General features: G+C 38.8%; 3 protein-coding genes across 6 annotated transcripts in view; all 3 read right to left on the minus strand.

Moving 5' to 3' along the window:
* Positions 1–397, minus strand: part of DNAJB6 (DnaJ heat shock protein family (Hsp40) member B6) — a 59,432-nt gene extending 59,035 nt beyond the window's left edge. The window contains exon 1 of one of the 3 annotated variants that reach the window (XM_056334724.1): positions 274–397. The gene's annotated coding sequence lies outside the window, so the exon portion shown is untranslated. Of the gene's footprint in view, positions 1–196 lie in introns of all 3 variants that reach the window. The other 2 variants (XM_056334723.1, XM_056334725.1) reach the window with 2 other exon arrangements.
* On the minus strand, positions 310–6,918 carry LOC130147499 (uncharacterized). Its single transcript, XM_056334727.1, has 2 exons — positions 6,681–6,918; positions 310–697 (listed from the first exon to the last, which is right to left on the minus strand). The coding sequence occupies exons 1-2, from the start codon at positions 6,710–6,712 to the stop codon at positions 310–312; spliced, it is 420 nt and encodes a 139-aa protein (XP_056190702.1). The 5' UTR covers positions 6,713–6,918.
* Positions 6,919–11,276: 4,358 nt separating this feature from the next.
* UBE3C (ubiquitin protein ligase E3C) overlaps positions 11,277–26,388 on the minus strand; it is a 77,020-nt gene continuing 61,908 nt past the window's right edge. For both annotated transcript variants that reach the window (XM_056334562.1, XM_056334561.1), the window contains 4 exons: positions 19,778–19,966; positions 19,615–19,681; positions 18,710–18,840; positions 11,277–13,299 (listed from right to left, as the gene is read on the minus strand). In XM_056334562.1, the coding sequence (XP_056190537.1) occupies positions 13,129–13,299; positions 18,710–18,840; positions 19,615–19,681; positions 19,778–19,966 (558 nt within the window). In that variant the 3' untranslated portion in view covers positions 11,277–13,128. The remainder of the gene's footprint in view (positions 13,300–18,709; positions 18,841–19,614; positions 19,682–19,777; positions 19,967–26,388) is intronic.

Below are 26,388 nucleotides of genomic sequence, written 5' to 3' on the forward strand. Positions count from 1 at the left end.
GCACCCCGGCTCCCCACGGGGGACACTCCGGCCCAGGCCGCGCCGGGAGGCCCCGTTACCACCAACACTGTTGCTAAGAGCTGAGGCCCGGCCCAGAAACCGGCGCCCCCTCCCGCTCGCTCTCCCCCGTCCCTTCCCCTCACACGGCCCAGTGCAGCAAGGCCCGCCGCTGAGCACCCTCGCCCCCCGCACTCACCCGCCCCGGTGCCTCCGCAGCGCGGCCGCCACCCTCCCCGCCAGCAGCCCGGGACAACGGCAACGGCGGCAGCTCACCTCAGCCGCAAACAGGATGCTCCGTCACCGCGGCCCTCACGTCACTGCCGGCCGGCTGTTTCCGGAAGTTTCTCGAACGGCGCGCGGCCCCGCGCCGCCCGCCGCGCAGGCAGAGGCCGCCCCCTGGCGGCGGCCGGCGGCGCTGCAGTGGGGACGGGGCTTCCGGCCGGGTGGCTCCGGCGCCATCCGTGTCCGCACGGCCGGCGCCGGGGCCGCGTACCCAGGCGGCCCCCGGGCAGGGACAGTCCCGGCAGGGACAGCCGCCGCCACCGGCCCCGGCCGTAGGGCAGGACCAGGCAGGGGCCTCCCCCAGCGCTCGCTCTCCCCCGAAGGGGGGCGGGGTTTAAGCCCCCCGAAGCGGGCGGCTCGCCTCTGAGGGGAACAGACGGGCGGGGGATGGGCGGAGCGATGTCCAGCTGTGCTGCTGAGGGAAAAAAAGAGAAAAAAACCATTAATTATTCTAAAAAACGCTCTTTGAATAGGTGAGTTTGGCTGCTAGAAGCGAGAAGACAAAATTTCTTCCCCTGTGTGTGTCTTCATTTTAGTCTCAAAATGGGAACGCTCGCACACAATTCCCCTGAGGCCAGATTCCCCGTTTTCCAGCTGGCACCTACGCAGATGAATATATTTAAGCATCCCCAGGGTTACACTTCAGCATGTGGTTTTCTGAGTGTCGTGGCTGAGAGCAAAGTATAAGCAGCCAAGTTATTATTCTATTTTAAAAATTTGGACTTTATCCACGGCTGTAAAATTCTTTTTTTTTCTTGCCCTTTATTTTAAAAGCTGGAGGAGGCATTGATTTATAGACGACCAAGGTGAAATGAATTTCCACACCTACAATGCGTGCTCCCCAAATATCGTCAAATAAAAGGCTACTCCTTATTCTCGAGGTGTGTATGTGGGAGTGGGATCAGTTGAAAAACAAAAAAGCAAGCTTGGAATAAAACACGGATCAGCAAGGCAAGTAGTAGGACAATCCCAAGAAAAGTATAGGCTTGGTGCTTTGGGGGAAATACAAGCTTCAAAAGAAGTACTGTTCCATGAGATGTGATGCTAAATTGTGGTCGTGGAAACGAGTCTTTAGAATTAGATCAAAGAGACACCTTGCACCACTATTAGCTGCCCATCAACAAGTAGCTGTGAAGTCCAAGTTGTTTTATCCACAGGGGCTGAGGGGGAGGAAGAACACCAGTAGTTTAGACTGGCTCTTTCTAAAAGTTAAAACTGCAAAACTCGGAAACAGAGCAAGGTCTTAATATTAGTCAGGATGAGTTTGGTACAATGCTCTGGGTGATGCTTTGTTTGTGTTGAGAAAGGAATGTAGTCTGAATAATTAGAAAAGGTTCCACTGATGATGTTAAAGTAAAGGAACAAAGTACTCTGAATAATTAGAAAAGATATGGTGGGCACTTGAAGGAGATAAGGAGACCATGAGTCAGGAAATCGCTGAACAGAGAAGTTGAAAGGTTTACTCCACCTAGATCCCACCTATTAAGAATAGAATGATTAGGTGTTGAAATCAAATGAATATGTATATAAAGATGTTGTTACCTCTCACAAAAATTGTATAAATTACCTGACTTTTCACTGAAAACTTGGGAGCTACTATGTCCGGTGCGAATCGGCTAGCTCCCAACGTTGCATGAAATAAGTATCTTTGCTGCTTAAAGACAAAATTCGTCTCTGAGCAGTTACTCTGTGCCGTTTTGGCATCATCTCTGAAGATTCCCAGCGTAGCAAGTGCAAACACAAGCAGCAGGTCAGCACTGTGCAGTTCAGGAGGGGATCATAACAAATTTTGATTTAATGCTTTAAACATTTCTCGATGTGGAAATAAAGAGGTTTTCCCTCAACCTTTCATGACAGATGACAAGTGAGAACAAAGTATGAAAAGTCTTCGGTCTTTAAAAAAAAATCTCACCTGCGGTAAATAAGCCAGAAGTTGTGCATGAGGCAGTTGCTTTGCTCTAATTGTTTACAGAGTAGATTTTATGTTAAAGTTACGGTTTACAGAGTAGATTTTATGTTAAAGTTATGGTACGATGGATGCCAACCATGTAATTTTCTATTTATCCACACAAGCAGAATAGTGGCAAAGCAGCCTAATTCTGTATGCAATTTCAACCCTGAAATTGCATTTTAGGGTTGAAATTGCAACGCTGCCTACATCAATGCAACCAGGACCACTGCTGCTTTACCACAGTTGTTGTACGGGTGATAGAATTACATTAATTTGCCCACAGATTTTCTAACACTGTTCTGATATCAGTTATCAGGTAACAGAAGTGTTAGCACTCTTCAGGTGTCAGAGTAATGTTTGGGAAGGCTTAGAGCCCAGTTCTGCACTCTGAGAAAGGGAGGTATGAGAAGGTAAAGTGTGTTGCTCTCAGCTGAGGGCCCAGCTAGCAGTGTGAGATCCAGTTGAGAATTTTCTACAGCAGGACACAGAGAATGTAAATAAAAGTTTCCAAACAAAATTATAAAAAAAACCCCAACAGATTATGCATTTATAAAAAAATCCAAAATATATTTTAATTGGTCTATGCTTGTCTTTGAAGTGGGATAGGAACACATTTCCTGAGACTTTGCAGAACAGGTGGTTTGCACAGCCAGCAATTACAAGTAGCATTTATTGGGGCACTTTTTATTTTTTTTATAAACTTACTATCTTTGATATCTCAGATTATCTAACACTGGACGATAACAAGAAGTATTGTATTTTTTTTGAAGTTTGTTTATATTGCAAACTTGGTATTCAATTTTCTGTTCTCTGGGTTACAGGGAAGGCATATAAAATACATAAATACAGCACGTGCCAAAGTCAGCTGGAAGGGGTACTGTGGGGTGTACCAAGATCACACAGCAGAGATCCAGGTGACTGTGCAAAGTCAGTATCCTCAAAACTCCTGCAGTACAATGTGACCCCAGCTTGTCCTCACCAGACCCGAGCCAGCTTCTGTAGAGCTGCTTATGTGATTGTCCCCAGTGCTCCAGTTCTGAAAGATTTCACTACTACCCTATGCTTGTAAGCACAAGGTTTGGTCAGCTCTGGAACTGTACCCTGGCAGAAGCCAATCTCACCAGCTCTGCAGGAGGCAGCTCAGCCTGGCCGGCTGGCATCGAATACTACTGGACCTCCACGAACTTGGTGACGGGACAGTGGTAGCAGCCAAGGGATTTCTGATTATATCTCAAGGTCTAAGGTGTGGGGACAAGTAACTCTGGAGACTCCAGGCTGAGGCTGCCTCTAGCACAGAGTCCATCAAACTGCTCAGCTCCTGCCAAAGGAAGAAGTCTCTACCTCCCACCTGTGGTTGTAGCTCCCCCACTGGCACATGACCAAGCATTCCACCTGATGTCATCTTGACAATGCTTAACCCTCTGCATTTTTTCATGCACAGCAGTGGGTTACAGGTTAACAGTAATTTGGGGAGTGCAAGACTAACAGCATGAATCTATAAAAACGTTAAGAGTGACAGATTTGTATCCCTTTTGATCAGCATCCTGTAGAATTTGACAGAGAAACATAAACTAAAGAGTAGTTTCAAAACCAGTCACTCATGGTCTTGTTTTCCTGGCTTCTGTTTGTTTTCTGATCAGAAGAACACTGTGGCTGGTAAGCAGCGCAGGAAGGGCTGCCTTCGTGCTGCTCTGCCAGTGCACTTGCTGCCTTAGCCCAGTCTGGCAGCGCCTCCACCTCCTACCCTTTCAGATCTTCAGTAGGTCAGCTCAGCATCCAAGATTTTTCAGGCTAATGTGATCTTGATCTTATCAGTATGTGTCCAGGCAAAGTCTGCTTCTCCCAAAGCTCAAAGTACATATTGTGGCTGTGATTACTTTGCTTTAAAGAGCAGCACTCTGATAAGCAACGTTCGTTAACTATAGCCAGGTACTGCGGAACCACCTTTTTACCACCATTTCTCTCATTTCAGTTACATAGTTCAAGTACTACAGAACAGCACTGACTAGTTCCCCAAGAATTAATTAAAAATTATCTGACCCCATAGTTCAATTTGATCTGTATATTCAGTCACACTCATTTAAGATTTCTCAATTCTTTTTAAACTGTAGCATTAATCATACATAAATCTTAGAATAGTTTGAAGTCCTTAAATGAGACCTATCCATATCAGTGTTTTCCATGCAACAGGAGGACCCTGCAGTCTCTGTGTAAAAAATAAACACAGAGGGGGAACTGCATAAGGTAAAGAGCCAAAATCACCTTCCTCCTCATCAGAGGTAATGTCATGGGAAAGATGTTAGAGGCAGGACTCATAGAAATGGGTAACATGTTTAATTAGATCTACTTACAGGGCTCATAAAACAGAAAAGCTTTTAGATTCAGAAAACCTTCTTCAAAGGTATTTGCAAAAGTGTTCTATTTTTTTACAGCTAGCTGCTTGCAGCAAAAGCCTGGAGTATTGTGTTAAGGAGCATTAAATCTGATGCTGCTGGCAGAGGATCAACATTCCAGTTAACAAAAGCTGATAAAGTCTGGTGGATCTGTGGAAGCTGGTATCAGAGATCCAAGCAGACCTGGGCTGGTGTCCAAGTGCTGCGTCATAAGTCAGAATAAATTCTGTTATCAAAGGATCTTCATTGTTCAAGAATTTTCAGCTCTCACCTGGGAACGTGAGGGAAAGGTCTGGTTCACTTCAACTGCCTAAAAGTTAAGCATCCCATTTAAGGCTTCCAACTACAAAGAGAGAGAGAGAAAAGAGGGGGCATCTCCAGGGCACAATTTATTCCATCCACTTCGGAGATGTATTTTAGTAAAGAACGAACCACCCTCTGGAGCTCTGTCTCTGGGTTCCCTCTTGCATCGGAAGTGCCTTGACAGCCACCTTACAGATGGCTGAAGTTAAGTGACATGAATTCAGGCCTAACTGGTAGCTATAACCTCATGATGGAAATAATGTGGCAGCATTCCAGGAGGTTTTAGCAATTCACATAGTTCCCAGTTTCTTTTTTTTTAATCATTTTTTATGACTTATGGAGGTCAATTATGAAAAGCCCATCAGAACACAAGAAATGCTTACAAATGCTGCATTAGAGAGATATTAATGTTAGTCCCTCTGATGTGGTAATGGCTGCAGCCTTCTTAGCCTGCTGCTCTGGCCTGCTGCTTAATGCATCCAGTTTTTCTATTTACAGATTTACAGATTCTATTTTTGGTATTAACAACGAATATGAGCATATGTGTCAAAGACTGTTCTCACATCATTTAATTATAGTACTACTGGCAAAGTAATTCTGGAAAGTGCCACTTAATTAAATGTAAGCATTAACTTTTTGCTGATAGCTTATCAGAAACAATTAGACTTGAAATATGGGCAATACACCTAAAGTTTAAAACTTTAAGTAGAAGCATTAAAAGCACAAAATAACCAATTTTCATTAGCATTCTCCAGAGCATTTCTGCTGAGGACAACTCAATTTTCATCGGTACGATGCTTCTTAGGTAATCAAGAGGCTGCAAGTTTATCAGGACTCTTTCTAACCAAAGGCTTGAGCTTAGTGGATGCTTTTGAGAGTGGTTAAAACATTTCAGGATAGCTGGTGCTTTTGCCAATTCCTCTGAAGCGTTAGATGTATTCTACGGATTATTTGGGGTGTGCAGACAACAACCTAAGAACTGTTGCAGGCAGTCAGAAGAGCTCACAGCTTATGGCAAGTGCTTATTCCTTGCAAGGACAGCTTGATCAGCATTTATGTTCATTAACTGGATCAGGAATATGCTTTCTTATCCATATGCCAATACCAAATATTAGTTAATTCTATGCAATTTTTCATCAATAGCCAGATGGATCTAACAGATAATTAGACCTAAAAATATCTCTCCAGAACTTTGAGCTTGGCTGCTGTTTGCCTGAAAGCGCAGAGGGGAAAAACAGCAAGCAGAGCTGTAATGAAAAGAATTATTCTTAATTAAAGCTACAAGGGCTAGAAGGAACTAATTTCTTCAGAAGGTATGTTTAACAACACAGAGCAAAACTACATAGCAACTGATGAGAGATGTTTTTCCTAGATCTAACATTTGGGTAAGCAGAAGTAGCAAGATGATCTGAAATAACACCATCTGGTGAATGCCTGTTTCCTTCTTCAGCGATCAAGAACTATGTGTAACTATAAACAGAGAATAAAATAGAAATAATGCAAAACTAATTTTCAGTCAAATGTTACACAGTATGAACTAACAGCTGCTCTGGGAATGCAGAAAAGAATGATCTTAAATATAGTAGGACATTTGAGCAAGCTGTTCCTATAAATACATTAACAAACACTGCAAACAGACATATGTTTCCTACAGAGCTGTAGACAGGTAAACTTAGTCCCAGACTGGAGAGCAACTATTCTGGCAAAGAAACATAGCAATGATTTAACCATCGCACAGGAAAAGTTCATACCTTGACAGCATGCAATCAGGCCTGCAGGACATCCGTGCGTGCCTTTATGTACAAGCGGTTCCGCTGGTGCCAGTCAGAATTCCCATGTTTCTCCTGTCGGACTGTCAGACACACTTTGCTGGACTGCACCTAGCGCTGGCCTACACAACCTCTGTCTTCTAGACAGTCAAGTTACAGGAGTCTGTCAAAGCTGTTGCACTTCCAGATGTTTGATACTGTTGGTGGCGGAAGAAGTGAATATATATTTAGGTGATATAACATTTAGCATTAGTCTGATGGTTTTTTGCATCCATGTCTAGCATCATATCTATAAAAAGTTGTGAAAATAATTGAGACCTCAGTTTTTACTGAGTCTCTTTATTTTGCAGTTGATAACCAATTTCCAAAATCCTTGAAAACACAAAGCAGCACTGGAAGCAAAGCTACAACATTTTAAATCCATCCTTACCGGGTAAGTGCCACTTATTAACAACTACAGACATCTACAGGCATCTGACAAGGAAGAGAATTACATAATTACAGTATCGGTTAGGTTGGAAAAGACCTTTGAGATCATCAAGTCCAACTGTTAACCCAGCACTGTCAACCCCATCACTAAACCATGTCCCTAAGCACTGCATCTTTTTTTAAACACCTCCAGAGATGGTGATTCCACCACCTCCCTGGGCAGCTTGTTCTAACACTTGACCACCCTTGCAGTGAAGAAATTGTTCCTAATATCCAATCTAAACCTCCCCTGGCACAACTTGAGGCCATTTCCTCTTGTCCTGTTGCTTGTTATCTGGGAGAAGAGACTGACCCCACCTGCCTACAGCCTCCTGTCAGGTAGTTGCAGGGAGCAATAATGTCCCCCCTGAGCCTCCTCTTCTCCAAACCACGCCAGCTCCCTCAGCTGCTTCTCATAGGACTTGTGCTCCAGACCCTTCACCAGCTCCATTGCCCATCTCTGGACACGCTCCAGCACCCCTACATCCCTCTTGAAGCGAGGGGCCCAGAACTGTACACAGGAGTCAAGGTGCAGCCTCAGCAGTCACATCAAAGTCCACAACATATATTCTGAAGATGCTGCTGTGTTCACTAACAAGCAAGTCAGAGAGAAAGAAGATCAAGGCTTTGGAGCACATGTAATATGAGGAGAGGCTGAGAAAGCTGGTGGTGTTCTGCCTAGAGAAGGCTCACATTCCTCTTAGCACTGCCCAGTGATAGGACAAGAGGCAATGGGCACAAACTGGAATAGAAAAAATTAGATTAAATATGCTTCATTGTAAAGGTAATTGAACACTGGAGAAAGTTGCCCAGAGAAGTTGTGGAGTCTCCATCCACGGACACATTCAGAACTCCCCAGGACAATGTCCTGAGCAGCCTGCTCTAGGTGACCCTGCTTGGAGCAGAGGGGTTGGACTGGGTGAGCTCCAGACATTCCTGCTGACCTCAACCACTCAGTCTTCTTCGAAATAGATTCAACTGTTGGTAACTTCACTTTTTGCCCTGTGTTGTCTCTCTACACACATCAGAAATGTTACGAGCTTTCCAGACTATCAGATAGATACTGAAAAACAGGCAACATATCTCAGCATGTGTGTTCTATTCACGAAGCGTCCTACAGGAGGAATTTTCTGTAATTTTCTGTTTACCACACTTTTAGTGGGTTGTAAGCTGAAGAATACATGGTATTAAGTATTCCAAAAGAAACGTGCACAATACTAACTTCATAAATGCTATCATGGAACCAGAAGTGTATTTAGCAATAAAAATAGTAGAAAAGCAAAGGGAAGCAGACAACTGTAATCATCAAAGGAGGTAAAAATTAAACTACACCTTCAGAGGGGGCCACATTTGTGCTAAAATTCCAGAAGCTGAAAGAGATGTTTTTGTGTTTGCTGACATAGCATTCTTCACCATGAATTACAAATTCTCATATTCTTATCCAAGGACAGAGTTCTGTTCTTTCCAAAGATTCTGAAGGAGCTTTTTCAAAGTACATCCGTGGTCTTAGCTATATTGTTTGAAAGACAAGACTGAAAAAAATCTAAACCTTATCACTGCAGTTTGACTGACAGAGTGGGAAATTCACTGCTCAAGAACTGAAGTTAGGATCATCCTGAAGCAGTAAAATCATTTAGGCTGGAAAAGATCTTTAAGATCAGAGCCCAACCGTTAACCTAACACTGCCAAACCCACCACTAAACCGTGTCCCTGTGTGCCGCACGTACACCTCTTAAATACCTGCAGGCATGGTGACTCCTCCACTTCCCTGGGCAGCCTGTTCCAACAGTAGTAACTTCAAGACCAACAAACAGTTAATACTACCTTCCCTTTCAGAATCTGTTCAGTACTATCAATCTTTAGCAAGAGAATGCCAAATTTACTGCGAAAAAATAAAAGAGTGTTTCCGCGAAGTTTCAAGAAAACTCAAATTATTTTATTCACAAAAGCAGAAGTCGATAAAAATATAGATATCCTGATCAGTTTTACAGACCATGTTAATTTCTTCACTCCTTCACTGACAGGCAAAGCATCATGAAAAAAAAACTGTAACAAGCATTTACATCACAAACCATTATTAACACAGATTCATGTATATGAGCAAACATTTTAAAGTTTTTGCATATAATTATAAATACCAAAAAAAAAATTACAGGTCTAACAAAACATTCCAAGAAAAAAAGCTCTCTTGTTCTTTCCTTTTTGTTTCTGTGCTGTACTGTTTTTCAGTGGTGTAGAGTATATACGTGCTGTCTCACTGGCATTTAACAAGTAGTTTTTGGGTTGAACTCCTTCAAGTGTTTTCTTTGAATTCCAAACCCCTTTATAGGTCACATTAGGATGTTTGTGCTAGATTACTCAAGTGATGCCAAAAGAACTGTCCACATTGCCACTAACAGCATCAGGAAGCTTTTTTTAAAAAAGTTATGGAGCACCCCACACAAAAATAACTGAAGATATCTTTGTTGTTCAAATCAAACTTCTGTCAGCTCAGTGTTTACATGTGAGCCAAATCTTTCCTCTTTTGTAGACATAAATTCTCCCCAGAAATCACAAGTGAGTTTTGTGACATTTATAGAAGCCTGGCTTTCAGGACCATGATGGAAGACAACTGAGATTAAGGAACAAGGCAAATAATCTATGTTCTGGTTGGTTGTTTTTGTTTGTTTGTTTGTTTTTAAATCCAGCTAGTAGGACTAAACCCACATCTGGAAGAATTCTCACCAAAATGAAACAGACTAAGTGCTAATTTTCTTTTTTTATTATGCTGTTATGCCTTTTAACTTTGGAGAGATAAAGGATTTGTGACCTCTCCCATCAGATAAACTTTGACAAAATGTTTTTAAAACAGATCACAAAATTATAAACCAAAAATTATTTGAAAACAAAAACTAAACAGAAAATGCTGTCATTTTTCAAAAAGCACGTACTCAACTAGGCAGACAGAACAGTGAAGTACAGCAATTGACTTTTAGGAAGGGTTGCCTTGTATAGAAAACAAGTCCAAACCTATAATTATTACTGCTATAATTCTGATTATCAAAATCTACGATAATATTTCAGGTTACTTGCATGCAAAATGCTTCCTGCCTCTGCCTACCTAAAATCTGGGAGCATCACAATGGAGAGTTTGCTCTTCTTCTAAAAAACAGAAAATCCATTTTCGTACATAAACAACTCTTGCTACGTAAGAGCTACAAGAGATCATGTAGATGACCTAGCTCCTCAGGACGTGACTAACTATACCTATATTATTTCTTACACCTTTACCTCCTGTTCCTTAAAATATCCAGCAATGGATCACTGAAAAGCAGGGACTCGTGCTTCATCCTGACTACATGAAAACAGTTGACAGTCAGAAGGGAAAGCACTCATTGCCAAAGGAAAACCCTGCACTCTTCTTATTGCAGTCTGGATACCAAAGGTGGTGTAAGCTGTTGCAGCACAGATTTTCACCCGACCACCTGCAGAATGAAATCTAGGCTACAATCCCACTGACTTGAGTACATCAGAATTGCATACTTAATGTACAGAATACACAAAACAAGATTGCCAACTATTACATACTGAAGAAATAGAGTATTTTCAGCAAACTCAAATTCTCTGCTGAAGATTTCTGCAACTGTGTGATTCCTGCAATTACATGACTATACCTATCTGCAACTCACTTACCCAGCCTACCCTCTCTGTTGAACTTGCGTTCATGGTAACAGGAATAGTGTGCACTGTCTCCTTTTACAAAAGCAGAAAGCATTACCAGTCACGATTACTTGACGTGACTCCAACAGAATCTTCAAAGTATTAATATTTAATCGAGAATTTATTTTTACAAAACACAGATACAACACTACCCAATGTAGCAAAATAACAGAATTGAAAAAATTCAAAATATTTAAAGCATTAGGATCTAAAATAAATAATGCTATCTAAAAAGAAGCATTCAGGTTTTGTGATTAGGAGGAGGCAGTTCCACTATTACTGATCTCCTTTTTCAAATTCTTTACAAGTTCTATAATTTAGATAGAAAAATATACAAGAAAAGAATTTTGGGATAAAGAATAGGTTGAGTACGTAACATTTAACATAAATAAAAAGCCTAAAACAAAACCAAAAAGAAAACCAATCATTTTATTTCTGTACATCAAGACTACAAATAGTATTTTAACACTTCATTACCCAAATTAAGAAATTATACATTTTTATATGGTTACTAGTAAACATCTTAAATCACTCAGTTTCCCCACATTTAAAAGGATATTGCTGGTTACTGCTTATTAAATATGAAATCAAACAGTTTCCAGTAACAGCAAAATATTTTTTTGCATAAGAGATGAATACAAATTTGATTGTAAATTTTGATGATTTAGAATATAAAACTAAGGTTCAGAGGGATGCATTTATGAATCTTACAGTTTAAAGTATAACTCCTTTTTTTTTAGTTGACTACAGTTTGCATATGAATACCCAACAATGTGTCTACTACTAGAAGATCAGTCCCTTCCATATGTGTAGTGGCCTGGGCCATGGAAGAAGATTTAAGGTAAAGGATAAAGGTTGATGAACGGTCACAAAGCGCTGATGTGGCAATTCTGACATCAGATAAGGAGGAAGTAAAATGTTAGAACGAGGATGTTAAATGAGGATGAGGTTTTATAGACGTCAATGGACATAGCCAATAATGAGAGGTTTTAAAGCGTGTGTACATCGTATGCAACAATCAACATTAAGGTTTGCACATGTACGGAAATCAGAACTGTATAAAAGAATCGCCTTTTGATAGAGTAAACTGACTTTACAGAGCATCATATTGGTGTGCTGTGTCCCGTCTCTCGCAAGATGACTCCCACACATATGAAAGCAATTTTTTTCCCAGATATCAAATTACATTAAAGCAGCATATTCCCACCTACTTTTCTTAGCAGAAGTACTGCAGGCAGAGGGATGTAAAAGGTGTTTAATCACAAAAAAATAAGGAATTTGACTAGTGTCTACAGCACAGATATGATATTTAAGATGGAAAGAAACCATAGGGAAAAGGAATGTGAACACCACAGGCTTCAAATATAAAAGATAAAGCCTGATAACTTTGGTTCAAATAATTTTAATAGTTGTTACACGTATATTTTTCCAAAGTGATGACTTTTGTATGTACTGTGTATGCAATAGGCGTCTGATACATTAAAAAAAAATCTGTACAGGCACAAAAGACAGAAACAGAACAAACATGGATAGTCACATCCATTTACGACAGTGTTCAAGTGATAATGACACAGCCAAAGGTTGAACTTAAAATAATGTAAATCCAATTTCTCCAAGGTATTTCAGAAAGCACAAATGGAATATTATAAACTATTTATCTCAGTGCCTACCATCTTGAGGGAAGGTAGTATAAAATAAAATCAGTTCTGCAAAAACTATGATTTGTAAACAATTCTACAACATAAGTAAAGATAAAGATGTTAGGTTATCAGTAATGAGCATTTTCATCCTCTCAGTTCTGGGATATCTGCAAACATCTGCTTCACTTCCCTCTAAGAGATTAATTACAGGCTGTTAGCCCTGTCTCATCCCAATGCGCTGCATGGTACACAACTTTATTGCCAGTTTGTGAAATTATTTATGTTTGAACAGCACAAAGCCAAAGCTTCATCTTTGGTTAATTTCACTGAGATGTCACTGTTCTTTAAATGTGCTCTTTCTTCGCATAAACACAGAAAACAACCACACTGCACACAGCATTCATTGTTTTCAATCATAAAGCAGTGTCAATGTAATATTAATTAATGAAAGCTAACTAAGAAATAATGTTTAAAAATGAAACCTATTTGAGGGCATTCAGTAAGACACAAGAGCTGCAGAAATCTAGACAGAATTCCCTTAAAACTGCTTGGGTAGGGTGCTGCTTATAGAGTAGGCACTGGTTAGTTCCTCTGCAGATCATCCAAATAAGCATCAGTTCGACTCAGCTTAATTCAAATCCAGCAGCACATTCAATGGCATAAAGAAGCTTGCTTCGCATAAGATTTTCGTCATAAAACTCAGGAAGCTTCAGCAAGTTCATGCAGGTACTGGCAGTAGGTAGCCTGTCTAAATCAGATCCTCCATTGTGAATGCAAAAGGCAGGATATAACTCCTGAAAAATGCAACAGAAGAAACGTATCAAAAAATACATACAGGCCAAAACCTACCCCATAACAGCTAGCAAAGACTTCTAGGAAATAAATCATGAAATTAAAGCCTGTCACAATGACATAATCAAGTGGCATCTTCTTTTATTCCTGGTGGCCCCAAAAGAGCTCTTGAATTGTATAGTGCCTTCCTCTACCCTTGTCCCCACTGAGATCCATTAAATTGCAAAACACAAAGCAATTTAGTTCTAAGGAAAAAAAATAACAAGTTGTTACTTTTTGTACATTCTATTCTACAAATCTGTGATCCCACAAGAACAGTGAACCCCAAAATGGAAAAAGTCATACAGCAGCATGCAAGAAATTTTTTGTTGTATTTGGGAGAAACAACTGGGTTTCACAACCTCAGACTCTCCTCACCACCTCTCAAATGTCCATGGATGCTGTTTATTATGTAGGAAGAGGAAAATGACGGGTCCCTGCTACAGTGATGTTTTCCGATAGTGAAACATGCTGAACACCGGGAACAACAGACCACTAGCAGTAATGGAGGTAAGTGGAAAAGGATGTTCTGTCCTTGAATGACATGTAATATTTGTCACTGTATAATGACATAGCTTCTTCTGAGAATTATACTTTGGGTTTTTCTTTCCAGGCAGGGAAGACATTGTTTCTGTATACACAAAAAATCCCAACAAAGGCAATTTTGCTCTAGCTAATGAAATGATGTGCTATGCCAGTTACAACATTCTTCTGTTAGTTTAAAAGTATTCCAATTTTATGCACAAATGCTACATGAGCATTTGTCATGTTCAAATGATGCTCTAAGAAAAAGGATGAATGAGTGATCAATTCTAAGAACAAATTTTATGAAGTTGTAATACTACATCGATTTGTGACATTAAAAAAAAATCCCGAATAAAGGAACTATGATCAAACATACCCTTTCAGTGTTTTCCTTTTAGAACTTCAGTTAGCATGCCCCAGATATATAAGATAAATTCTTCCAGTGGATGAGTATCAAGCCAACATTTTCCTTTACTCACCACAATATACAATGGTATTTTCTTCATTGAAATCAATTATCTGATACAATGCTAAAGGCATTTCTTGCCCTCGGGAGACTTCTGTTTAAACTAATCTTTCAGCAAGCCTGCAATTTATGAACTTCAGGATGAACAGTACTAATGACTTCAGTAGACCTGTTCATGTGTAAGATTAAGCAAGTATTTACACTACTATGTCTAGAACTCTGAAATGAGAGGTACTTTATAAGCTCCAAATAAAGGTCTAGCTTTACTTAAAGCAATAATACTCAGTGTTTCTTCAGACTAATTATTAAAGTCACTTGGCTGTTATTGGGATGATACTGATGTGCACAGTGATGTGGTAACTATTGATCTGAGGAACAGACTCATAAGACATTTTGTATGTAGTATCTGTTTCAATAATATCAGATCTTTTTTTCTTCTAAGAAAAAGAGTATAGTGAAAATTATATTTGTTACCTCTAGATCACTGCAAGAACTGCAAGAACTTTGCTGGCAAGAAAGTATTCATTTTATCAAATGCTTGCCTGAGGTAAAACAGTTCTGATTTTAAAAACTGGAAAAAAAATCCCAGCTCCAAAGGCAAAAGGTCAATGAGATTCTAAGCTAAATTATTGTTCAAATGGAGGCCTTAGAAGTATTTCATGGCAAAAATGCTGCATTTTTAGTGTTCCTTTCAAAATGCTAATTGAATTCCCCTACTTTAGCTTTAAAAATGGAAAAATGAAGTTCTAAATTGAAGTGTCATGCCAAGGGCACCATTTGTTGCATAATTAAATACTGTACAGCAGGAAACTGCAATAGTTTGGAAGTGAAAAGTATCATCAATTTATTATGTGACCTGATTGGAACTTAACAATTTTTAACCATGCTTTAATGTTGGGGCTTTTTTTTTGTCCATAACAATCACATTTATTAAACTTATTAAACTTTAATTAGCTTTAGTAAATGTTATTCCGAGTCTGAATTTTGCAGTGAAAGTTCAGAATTTTTAAATGATGCAAAGTTAAACTGTGTCATCTATTAGCTATGAATGTCAAGACATTGCCTTATCTTAAATTAACATGCATTAACTTTAAGAAAATGTGAAGGTTCCACAATATAAAGTGTACAGAAGGTTTCAGAGTGAGAACCAGCAACTGTGTTCCTCAGAAAAATACAGTACTTATATTAAAACTGTAAACAAATTTTGAAGATAGCTTGTGTTAATGTCTAAATATATTCAGACAGTGATTTGGCCCGCAATATTCAGCGCTCCTGCCACTTTGCACTCTTCTCCTTCAGAGCTATAAACATCACACTGTTGTAGGCTACCAAGATGCTACTACTGATGACAACACCAGTTACCCACTTCCTTTTCTGGCAAACCCCTGGTTCATGGGTAAATACATGTTAACAAGATACTACTGCAAGCACCATGCAAGTACTGACCTAGCTCCTGCTAGGTGCTGCCAGCAGAGCGGCAGCCATGCCTTTCTACTCAGCTGCTGCCAAGACTCTTGCACATGGCTGAGCTCACAAGTCCGTTGCACAGTGAATTAATCTTTTAACTTACTGCCACCATGCTGAAAATTTGATGACTATTTTATTTCCAGTTCTCCTAGCCAAGTATGTTAAAGTCAGTCTGTGCCCTACCACCCAAGTACACACACAAACTTCAGCTTTCCACATGTGGCTTCTTTCTAATATGTCACTGTCAGCCTTAATTTTTTAGACTTTTGATTAATTTCCTCCATCTCTTCAAACGTCACGCTGGTTACCTCAAAGCTGGCTAGCTACATCTGCATTTCCTCCTCTCTCCTTGTAATTAAAAAAATATGTCAACAAACATATAAAAAGTGACTTCTGTTTACTTTGTTTCCATACAACTCCTTCCCAGCTCTCCCTTCACTACACGTCTCATGCACTGTTCTTTCTTGGTCTCATTCCACACTGTCCTATAAAACTCTGTTGCAAGAGTAGCGTACAGTGATATTCACACGGACTGGAGAGTTAAAGAGAAATGCTTGCAGGCTTGAGAGTTAAAGATAAATGCTTGCAGGCTTTTAAATAATCAATCACATAAATCGATCAGTGAATACCCTAAATAGGATTCATGTTATCAAACAGCCATCTCTGTTGCCTGCATATCCAAATATAGTCAACCCAGACACTCTTCACTGTTCAAGGGGATCTAGTTAGTATGTTTTGTGGAGTCTAAGGCATGATTCATTTCACCCTGAAGTAGACACATGGAACAGTCAGACAAATTACAAACAGCAAGTGCCAATTCCTCTCCTAGGTGCTTGTAAATGGAGTGTGGCTGAGCTATACGTTACAGGTATTGAAGATGGAGGATATGTTGCCTATCCACATGCTAACGCCACCACAGAGAGCTTGCTACAGCGGCTGAGGGGATAATGCAGAGGGTGAGACTGCACAGAGGGTTACAGCACGACTGTACTAAACGGAGGTTTGAGCGATCACACACTGCAATGGCAGTGCTGCATACCTCCATCAGCTTACAAAGAAATAGGAAAATTGGAAAGGGAAGAGATCACGAAGTTGCAGCATAAGGGGATAGATCGAAGTCAAGGGAAAAGGGCCGTGCTTCCCTGCAGAATTTAGCACTAGAAACAACTCTTCCACTTCCAAAATCACTTTGCAGCATAGGGAAAAAAAGCCGCTGTTTAAGCTACCGGGAGTATTCTTTCATCACCTCTCGTAACTGATCCACACACTACTGTATGATAACTCACATCTGCTTTTATATATTCTAAATCATTCAAGTTTCAGAGGGCTGTGTCTGAGACTAACCATCATTTCAATACCGGAGTGTCATCTTTGTTTTCCAGAAGAAAACTGTATTCGTGAAAAAAGTCAATAATCCAAAGTTGAAAAATTCTAGAATTAATTTTGTTTAATTCCATAAGAGGAAAAAAATGGTAAGTACTACAAGTATCTAAGTTGTATGTATGGATGAGGAAGGTGGGGATTTTTGTTTAATTTTTTACTTCTGACACCTTTATCATGTGTCACCCCCAGGACATGTCACAGGAAAGGGCCCAATTCCTCAAGCTAAGAAAATATTCTTCTAGCATTTGCCTTTCCAGTATTTTTTTAAATGCTGATTAAAACAAAACAAAAAAAAAAAAACCCACCAGAATGAACTTTCACAGTATAATTCAAGCAAAAACTGTGCAAAATTCAAAGTATGTTGTTTTCACCTCCAGGCTATTATGTCTACCTGAATTCCTTGTTCCTATATAAAATGCTAGTGTCTGTCCCTGAAGTATTTCTATAATGAGAAAATGCTAATTCAACACCACTTATTTTACAAAACAGTTAATAAGCCTTCAGGACTTTGACAATACCTGCATTTATTTCTTATGGGTTGATCTACCTATTTTACCTATAAATTTAGAAAATTAGTTACTATCCACTGCTAATTAAAAAGTGTACCACAGTACCTTATGATGTGAAAATTTTAAAAGTACATGTACTCAAATTTTGTTTAGCAACAAATATTATTCTTACTTGAAAGGAACTGCATGATGCAATGCCTGTAAAAGTTAATACAAAGGTGGGATTATGTGGAACAACAGCAAACACACTGTTGACTATTGTACTAAAAGTGAGGCAACTAAAAGTTGCCTTGAATCAATTTATTCTTTTATTTTCTTACAGAAAAGCACTGAATGTTCCTAAATTTTAGTAGAAATAAAGTCCATGACCAGTTCTTAACCAAAATTTTGCAGCACAGCTGAAACTCATAGGTAGAGTATCTCCAGAATTCAGTTTCAAAATGCCTTCAACTTGCATCAGCATTTTCGTTTTATAAGCAGTAGACAAGTTTTCTGCATACTTAAGCTTCACTAGATTGTTAATGACATCAGCAAAATATGTAGATACAAAGGCTAATGAACTGTGACCCTATAAACAGATAAACAGTAATTAGAAAGAAAAACATCTCCTGCTTCAAATGGTTAATTTAAAGGGTTCAATTTTAATGGCTGCTTTTATACCCTAAATCCTCTTTCGCCTGGTTTGAAAGACATTAACTCAACCTGTTCCTTGAAACTGGTAGCAATACTGCTTCTGCACAGTAACATGAAACAGCATCAAGGATCTTCCATGACAAAGAGTTCAGTGCTCTAACTGATGTATTTGTAGCTTATCAAATTTTGCAGTTGAAATAGAAGACAAGAGAACAACATTTCATTAAGTATTTTAAAACTATACTGATCATACATGCAAGTGCATTGAAACTGTTTCTGTAGTCACAGAGGAACGTTCTTCTCAAACTGTAAATTCCCACAGACAAAAAAGCTTGTCTCATAACCTGCAGCATTTACAAAAACTTGCCAGGAAGCTGGGAAGACATATACCTTAAACCCCAGAAGAGGTGGTCGAGAGCAGCTTGTTACAAACTTGAGTAGCTTGCGTTTCTCTTCATCAGTGAAGCTTTCTACAACTCTCCAGAATATTTTGATTACAGGATGGTCTGCTGTGTAGCCACCTGTAATGAGATTTAAATGATTTATAGGTAGAATAGTTTCATGTAAGAAAACCTAGCATCAGTCTTGAAAAGCTTGGAGAAAATATTATAACCAGTGGGCTTACATTGCTAACTTCCAGTATCTACAGATCTCTTTGATCACTGCATTTTGGGTTTCTCATTCATTGCTTTCGTGTGGCTATTTCCCTCACCTTCTTAACTGCAGTTTTCTTCACTGAATCCTACTTATTTTAAATTAATTTTATTTAGTTTAGCATTTACCTAGTAACTCTGGACTACTGCCTTTTACTCCAAGAGTTTCCAAAATCTGCAAGACTCATGATGTTGTTTAATGAATCAACTTACCTTGAGGTAAGCCCGGATGTGAACTGATGATATAGTAGCTACTTTTTGATTACATTCATAATAAATGCAGAGCAAAAAACCCAACTATCCCAAAGGCATTTGCAGACTTATTTTCATGGCAGACACCATCACTGACTAATATGCATTTGGGAAAGGAATTACGTGTCCTCTTATTATCCAGCTCTAAACTTCTATTTAAGTGTCTGAATAAAATAAACTGCATACCTTATTTCCCAGCATTCATAAAATTAGGTTGCAATTTTACCCAATCTTCCAAAATTCAGGCCCATCTAGAGTTTGGCCAAAGTTAACAACCAAAGTTAACAAGAATGACCCTACAAAATTTTTTACAAGCTAGGATAAAAAGCAAGTTTGTTTATTCTGGAGTCAGTCATAATACTTTCTTTTACTTCAGTAAAATAAGCTTACCTGAATAGTTTGTGAAAGATTTAAGGTCATCCAAACTAATAGGAACCTGGGCACCAGAAGTCAGAACCTAATAGTGAAGGAAATTAGACAGTTAATTACAGGCAAAAAATAGCATTTATTTCACTTTAAAGCAATGGGTTTCTGCAGTTTTAAGCAAAAGTACCTGTATTTCCTGTTGATCAAACATTCGAAGCCATTCAAGATTCACAACATTGGCCAGTCCCTGACGGAAAGCAAGGCAATGCTGTCGAATTTGTTTGTTTAACCTGTAGTCTGCCACCAGATGGATGTACGCGATTCGGTTAGCACTGGTAACAGGAATATCTTTTCCACCTGGCTTCAGTTCAACCACCTATAAACATAACAGTTTTCATCACTTCGGTAAACTTTTAATTCTGTGTGCTGTAACCATAAAATTGAACTCCAAAACATTCTAGTAAGTGATGTATATATTTGAAGTTTACTAGAATATACTCAAGAATATTCACCTCAAACTAAGATAGAAGACTACAACAAGTTATAAAGGTACTGATTTTTCTGTTTACTCATAAGAGCATATTCTATAGCATCCGGTTTTTAGAACTAGACATCCAGCTGCTAATGCAGCTGACTGCATGGCCCTGTGGTTTATTACCAGAAAACACATTTGGCAAAGACAGATCTCTTTTATAGCAGTCAGTGTGCAATACTAAATTCACCACTGCCAGTCAGACAGAAACTAGGGTGAAAAACTGCCCCTTGGCAAGCTTGCCCCAGCTTCCCTTACACTAGTAAGGGACCTGGAAGAGACGATAGCCTGTGTAAGCAGAGAGCTCACACAGAGCACTCTCCTTCCAGTTGGATTAGGAAAGCTGTGCTTGACTTGCTAGGCTCTTCTCTAACTGTCCAGTGATCATGAATTCTACACGATCACATTATGGTAAAAGCAATGTCTGCTGAGTAAAAATCAAGATTCTGATACAAGCATAATTTACAGAATGACGTTCACAACTCCTACCATTCAAAATCCAAGCTATACATGCTCAGTACTTTCAGCAAAAGTAAAAAACAAACAAACATATCAAGCCCAAACCTTGTTTTTCTACTGGGAAGCTTAACTTTTGTCCTTCAAGTACCAAGGTACCTCAACACAGAAGAATTTTTAATGAAAAAAAACTAAACAACCGCAAACCAAAGATATTGTTAATTGCATCAAGATATAAACCAGGATCAAAGGTTGTTATTACTAACACACTGAAGACCCTTACATATTCTATTCTTTACTACATGAGGATAATTTTGTAGAGTAGCAGCCCAATTGGAAGGAATTATTAGAAAACTAAGAGGAGGATTAAAAACCTGAAAAGCTGAGATACTGTCACCTTCTGAACCCTTCAAAAGAGCGTTTGGTTTTCTGCACTCTGGAATTGGCAATTTTCAAGTTTTTTTTAAACAACTGTGCATTTCAGTCTGTGCATGTTTGCATCCTTAAAGCACAGAGAATTAAACATGTGAATAGCTTCTTTTGTAATATGCTTCCCAATAATGTAAGCTGTTCCAGTACTAAGCAAAATGAAAAACAGTAAGATTAAAAATTCACAGTGCTTTTGAGAATTCAGATTTTCACTTGATTAATAGTTTTTTATGGCCAAAAGTGAACATTCTGATCTGTGAATCTGACCTCCCAGATAACAGGCCAGAGGATTCTGTCTAAAGATTCCTGTATTTAACTCAATAAATCCACAGATGACTTACAGCACATTATTTAGAGAGACAGGCAATCCTCGTATAAAGACTCCATGTGATAGAGTATTTACCACTTTCCTTGATAAGCTATAACAACCTGAATTACAATAGGTGTTAAAAATATGTCTTACTTCCCACTTTAATCCTTCAACTGAGAGCTTCTTGCTTTTGTTACGCCCATAGAAAAAAATTCATTAATATTCTACCATGTCTGTGTGCAGGCAGTACTGACTATGCTTAAACCTTACTCCCTGAAGAATTAAATAAAACAAAGATGTCAGTTTAACTGACTGTTTCATACCCTGCACACATTAGCTTGGTTCCCTTCCGAGTTCCCTTCGACAAGAGCCACCAAGACAAGAGGCAGAATAGCTTTCTGTCCTGATTTCAGCTGGAATAGAGTTAATTTTCCTCTTAGTAGCTGGTGCAGGGCTGTGTTTTTTGGATTTGGTGTGAGAATAATGTTGATAACACACTGATGTTTTAGTATAGAAATGACCTACCAACAACTAAGTCAAGGACTTTCCAGTTTCTCAGGCCCCGACAGCGAGAAGGCTGGAGGGGCACAAGAAACTGGGAGGGGACACAGCCAGGACAGCTAACCTGAACTATCCAAAGGGATATTCCATGCTATAGAACATCATGCTCAATATATAAACTTGGGGGAGTTGACTGGGGCCTGCTGATCACTGCTCAGGCACTGGCTGGGCATCGGTCAGTGGGTGGTAAAGCAACTGTGCATCACTCGGGTTTTTTTCCCTTTCCTACCCTTTGGATTTTATTATTCTCCCCCCTCCTTCTCATTACAATTGCTATTATTATTTCTGTTTAATTTCCATTATTAAATTGTTCTTATCTCAACCTGAAGTTTCACCTTTTCCCTGATTTTTCCCTGATTCTCCTCCCATCCCCAGGGGATGTTGCTGGCTGGAGTTAAACCACACTTTCCCTGGAGCCCAGCCCTTGTGGAGCCTGGCACTTATGCAGCTGGCCACTCTAGGGGATACCAGCCAGTACCTGGTGCCACGGACTGGCCAGAGGGTGAGGATATTTTTACTGGTCAAAGTCCAAAAGGAGTATTAATGGAAGTATGGGACATGTTCCATACCACAGTGGAAACATCTGATGAAAAGGGGTCACTGCTAAGCTTTCTCTGCTACTGCAGCCAACAATGCAGTCTAGAAATGTAGTGCGTTTCATCCCACCATAGTAGTTTTGCTATTGTCCCTGGAAAGTTAGTCAATAATGGGATTCATCTAATGATTAGAAACTTCTAATTTCCACTTCAAGTCAAATGGGTAAAGTTTGTTCATACCTATTGTTCTTATTTCAATATTGTCCTATAGCTTATATCCATGACATATTACTTACAGGCAGCAACTTCATTAATCTTCCCAGATCTTTTTTCACTGAACCAATGTCAGTCAGGTTCCTTCAATCTCCTCCTAGAAAATACCCTTTTTACAAAGCCTAACAAGATCAGAAAGCTTTCTCTTACTTATTATTTAAATTCCTGTCCTCTTCAGTGTTACAGGGTCAGAGTTACCAATGCTATTCCATATGCACTGATCACTGTTGAGACCTCAACGCTAACAGTAATTAACTACAAATTTTCTCTATTTGTTTTGCAGAACTGCATAATTGTTGTTCTTCTGTTGTTATTTCACCAAATACAATTCTTCTCTTTGACATATGGACACATTGAATTTGGCCGTATTAAAGCATATTTGTATTACCTAACTCATCGAGCTTCTCTCAAGAATACGGACACCAACAATAACTTAAGTAATAGTTATTATTCCATTTGTGTACAATAATTTCTGTGAGCTCAGTATTTACATAAAAGGATGCTTGAACTGACTTCCTAAAATAGCAAAGGGAACTACTGGCAGGGTGTTCTAGACAACTGTTGTGTTTTAAGATTCATGCCAGCACTAGGTGAAGCAAAACATCTGACTTTCCTTGCGTGTCAGCAAATAGAAATCAGGGCACAGTTTCATTTATGCTTATGTTTGCATTATAGCAGTATTGTCTCCACGGTGGTCTACAGATGTCGGGAAAGCTGTAATCATTGTATAATAAAAGCTGTTCTCTCTCCCTGTGATTTTTTCCTTTGGTTTGTGGAAGAACGAGCACTGTACTCTTTCTGACCACTATTTTTAGAAAAGAGGAAAAAATACTTGAAGAAATCCTATTTTTCCTACTACCGTTTTGTCAAAGTATCATCACAGTCTGATACAAAAAGGCTAATGTAGCAGGAATAATAAATATATTATGCCATAAAAGATAAGACAGATGTAAAACAGAAGACAGAAAGTAGTATCACTTGGTAGCAGTAAAACCATAGTAAATGTCAATGCACTTTCTACTCATTCAGTGTTTTCATGGCATTTTAAAGGAACTGTTGTAGAATTCCCATCTAATTCTAAATGTCAGGAATTAATTGTCACACTGTGATTGTTGAAGAGTTCCTTTTTCAAAAGGCCACAATACAATTTATTACATCTTGAAAGATTTTTCAGCTTGCGTTTTTATTTTTATCCATCCAATTTTTACCACTAGATGGTGCAAGATGATAACACAGGTTACACAGGATGGGCAAAACTAGAAAACTACCCAAAACGTGTAGACTGGTGTCATCACCTTATTTTCTATTTTGTAAATCTAAAAAAAAAAAAAATTAAAAATCATCTTAACTTGGTTCATTATCAGAATCACTTATTTTTAAAGCAATCAATTCATGCATATTATTGAGATAAGTATTCAGCTCATTCAGACAATACCACAGATAACTGCATTTGATTCCATATTCACAAAGTATGTGTTCAAAATAAAGGCGAAATATCAAAGTAGGATACAAAAAGTCCCATATTTTTATAAATCTGCAAGAAAAGGTGCTTTGCTTTTTTTTAGTACTATAGACAGAAGTATTGCATTAGGCCTCTGACTGAAGGTTAGATACAGTTGGAACTACAATTACATGCACTTAGGGTTTTCGTGGCTACAAATTCAATTATGTGTTTCTCCAGGTACACGCTTACTTAAAAAAAAAAAAAGTGATCCACTTGCATTTACATTCTTATTCAAGAAAACCACCACAGTTTGTTAAAAAAAAGTAGTAAATTATTTTATGTATAGCTTCAGTTCAACTGAACAGTTCAATCATTATTATAGCTACTATTTTGAACGTTATCACAATAATGAAGAGGAAAACAGTGAGTAACTATTTGTCAGGAAGAATTTGGAGTATTTATCTTCTAGCTTATTGATAATAATCTGTCACACAAAGTTGATTTCTAATGTGATTATGGACAGAAAATTGCAAGTCTCTGTTGGTAGACAAACTTCATGCCAGCTGCTGCTCACACAGATCTGGCAGTGGCAGCTGCATCCCAAGCTAACAGAGAAAAAGGGAACATTCAGAGAGTTAAGTAGGAAGTATTTCAAGAAAGAATAATGGACATGTCACCTAGGTGCTCTTTTCTTGTGCGTGAAAACATGTATGTCTTCATATAATCATAGAATCTCCAGTACAGTTTCAAAAAGCACTCTTACAGACAGTCAAGAACTCCTACAAACTTGTTTTTAGGACAGATGAAAATATTTTACCTTTCCTCTTGGACTCTGATCACTTTTGTTCACATCACCCCTAAAGCTCTTCCCCATTCTGAAAACAAGTCAATAAAGCTTTTCTTTCTTTCCCTGTCATCTGTCTTCCAGATGTTCAGGCAGGAGTTCCAGGTAGGAGATTGCATTTGAATGCCTAAGAATGCATTTGCCATTAGTGTTATAAATCTGCCTGAGAAGGATCAGCCTCAACTTAAATATTTTGCTTCTGAAAAACTTCCAAAATCATTCATCTAAGCCACTGTATCCTAGAAAAGAAGGCACCAAGACAGCCAGTTTCAGAATTATTTTTAAGGCTTGAAAATTTAAAGTCAAAAAACTCTCCTTTAGTGAGTCAACATATTTTCAGCAACAGCAATGGCAATCACATCTGTTTAAAAAGCCAAAGGTGTCCTGACACTGACTTCTATATTATATAGAATTTCATAGAAACTGCTACTATATATATTATAGTGCTTTACTGTGGATTTGTTCTTCTACACTTTAATTATGGAGTCTTCTGATTATGAAGTATTCTGATCACATTCAACTGTTCCAATCCATGTAATCTCAAAAATCACTGTTTTAGAACAGTCCCTGCAGTACAGAACCTAACATTTTTGCAGGATGAGGAATACATGTCTGAATCTTACTCTCTTCCCCTGGACAGCCACAAAACTCATCTTCCTCACTGCGGGGGTGGGGGGAGGTCTGAAAAGAGGAGGTATTTTCTTGGAATTGTTAACCTTACACTTATTATAAGCATTTTAGAACTATTTTATCACCATCTAATCTACAAGATAAAAGGAAAAATAAAATCAATATACACAGCTTCCTGAAGGCACCTGTAACTGTAGGCTGACATTCTTTTGAGACATTTTTACTGGCCACCATTTTATGCAGCAGATCCAACAACTGAAATCTCAACTGGTATCACTGCATTATACAGTTCTTTATCAAAAACTAAAGCTATTTGGGGTTGGAAAATAAGGTTGATGGCATAGCTCCCCTAATTAGCCGTCTAATGTGCAAATTATTAAGTACCTTTTTCAACTTCTGCTGAATGCACTTTGACAATAGTTTAATGGGATCTAAAAGCACATTACAGGATTGGAATCAATATGCTGATAATAGAATTTTACCTTCTACTACTGACACGAGGCAATAGAACCTCTTTTGAATGTGTCTTTCATTGCAGATAATGCTTTTGTGCCACAGTTGCTGGATGGACACTGTCATGAGGATAGCTATTTACAATGATAGATTTATGATGCATTTATTGGGCACTAATTTATTAGACACTAAAGTGGTTGTTTAGCTGAAAACTAGAGAAAATGTGCATTCAACATAAGGAGTGCAAATTAAGCTCTTTTCCCAAAGTGAATTAGCCTTACCTTGACACAATTATATTAGTATGCAATGGTTACACCAGTCAAATACTAG

Source organism: Falco biarmicus, chromosome 4, assembly GCF_023638135.1.
Source record: "Falco biarmicus isolate bFalBia1 chromosome 4, bFalBia1.pri, whole genome shotgun sequence".
Taxonomy (NCBI): Eukaryota; Metazoa; Chordata; class Aves; order Falconiformes; family Falconidae; genus Falco; species Falco biarmicus.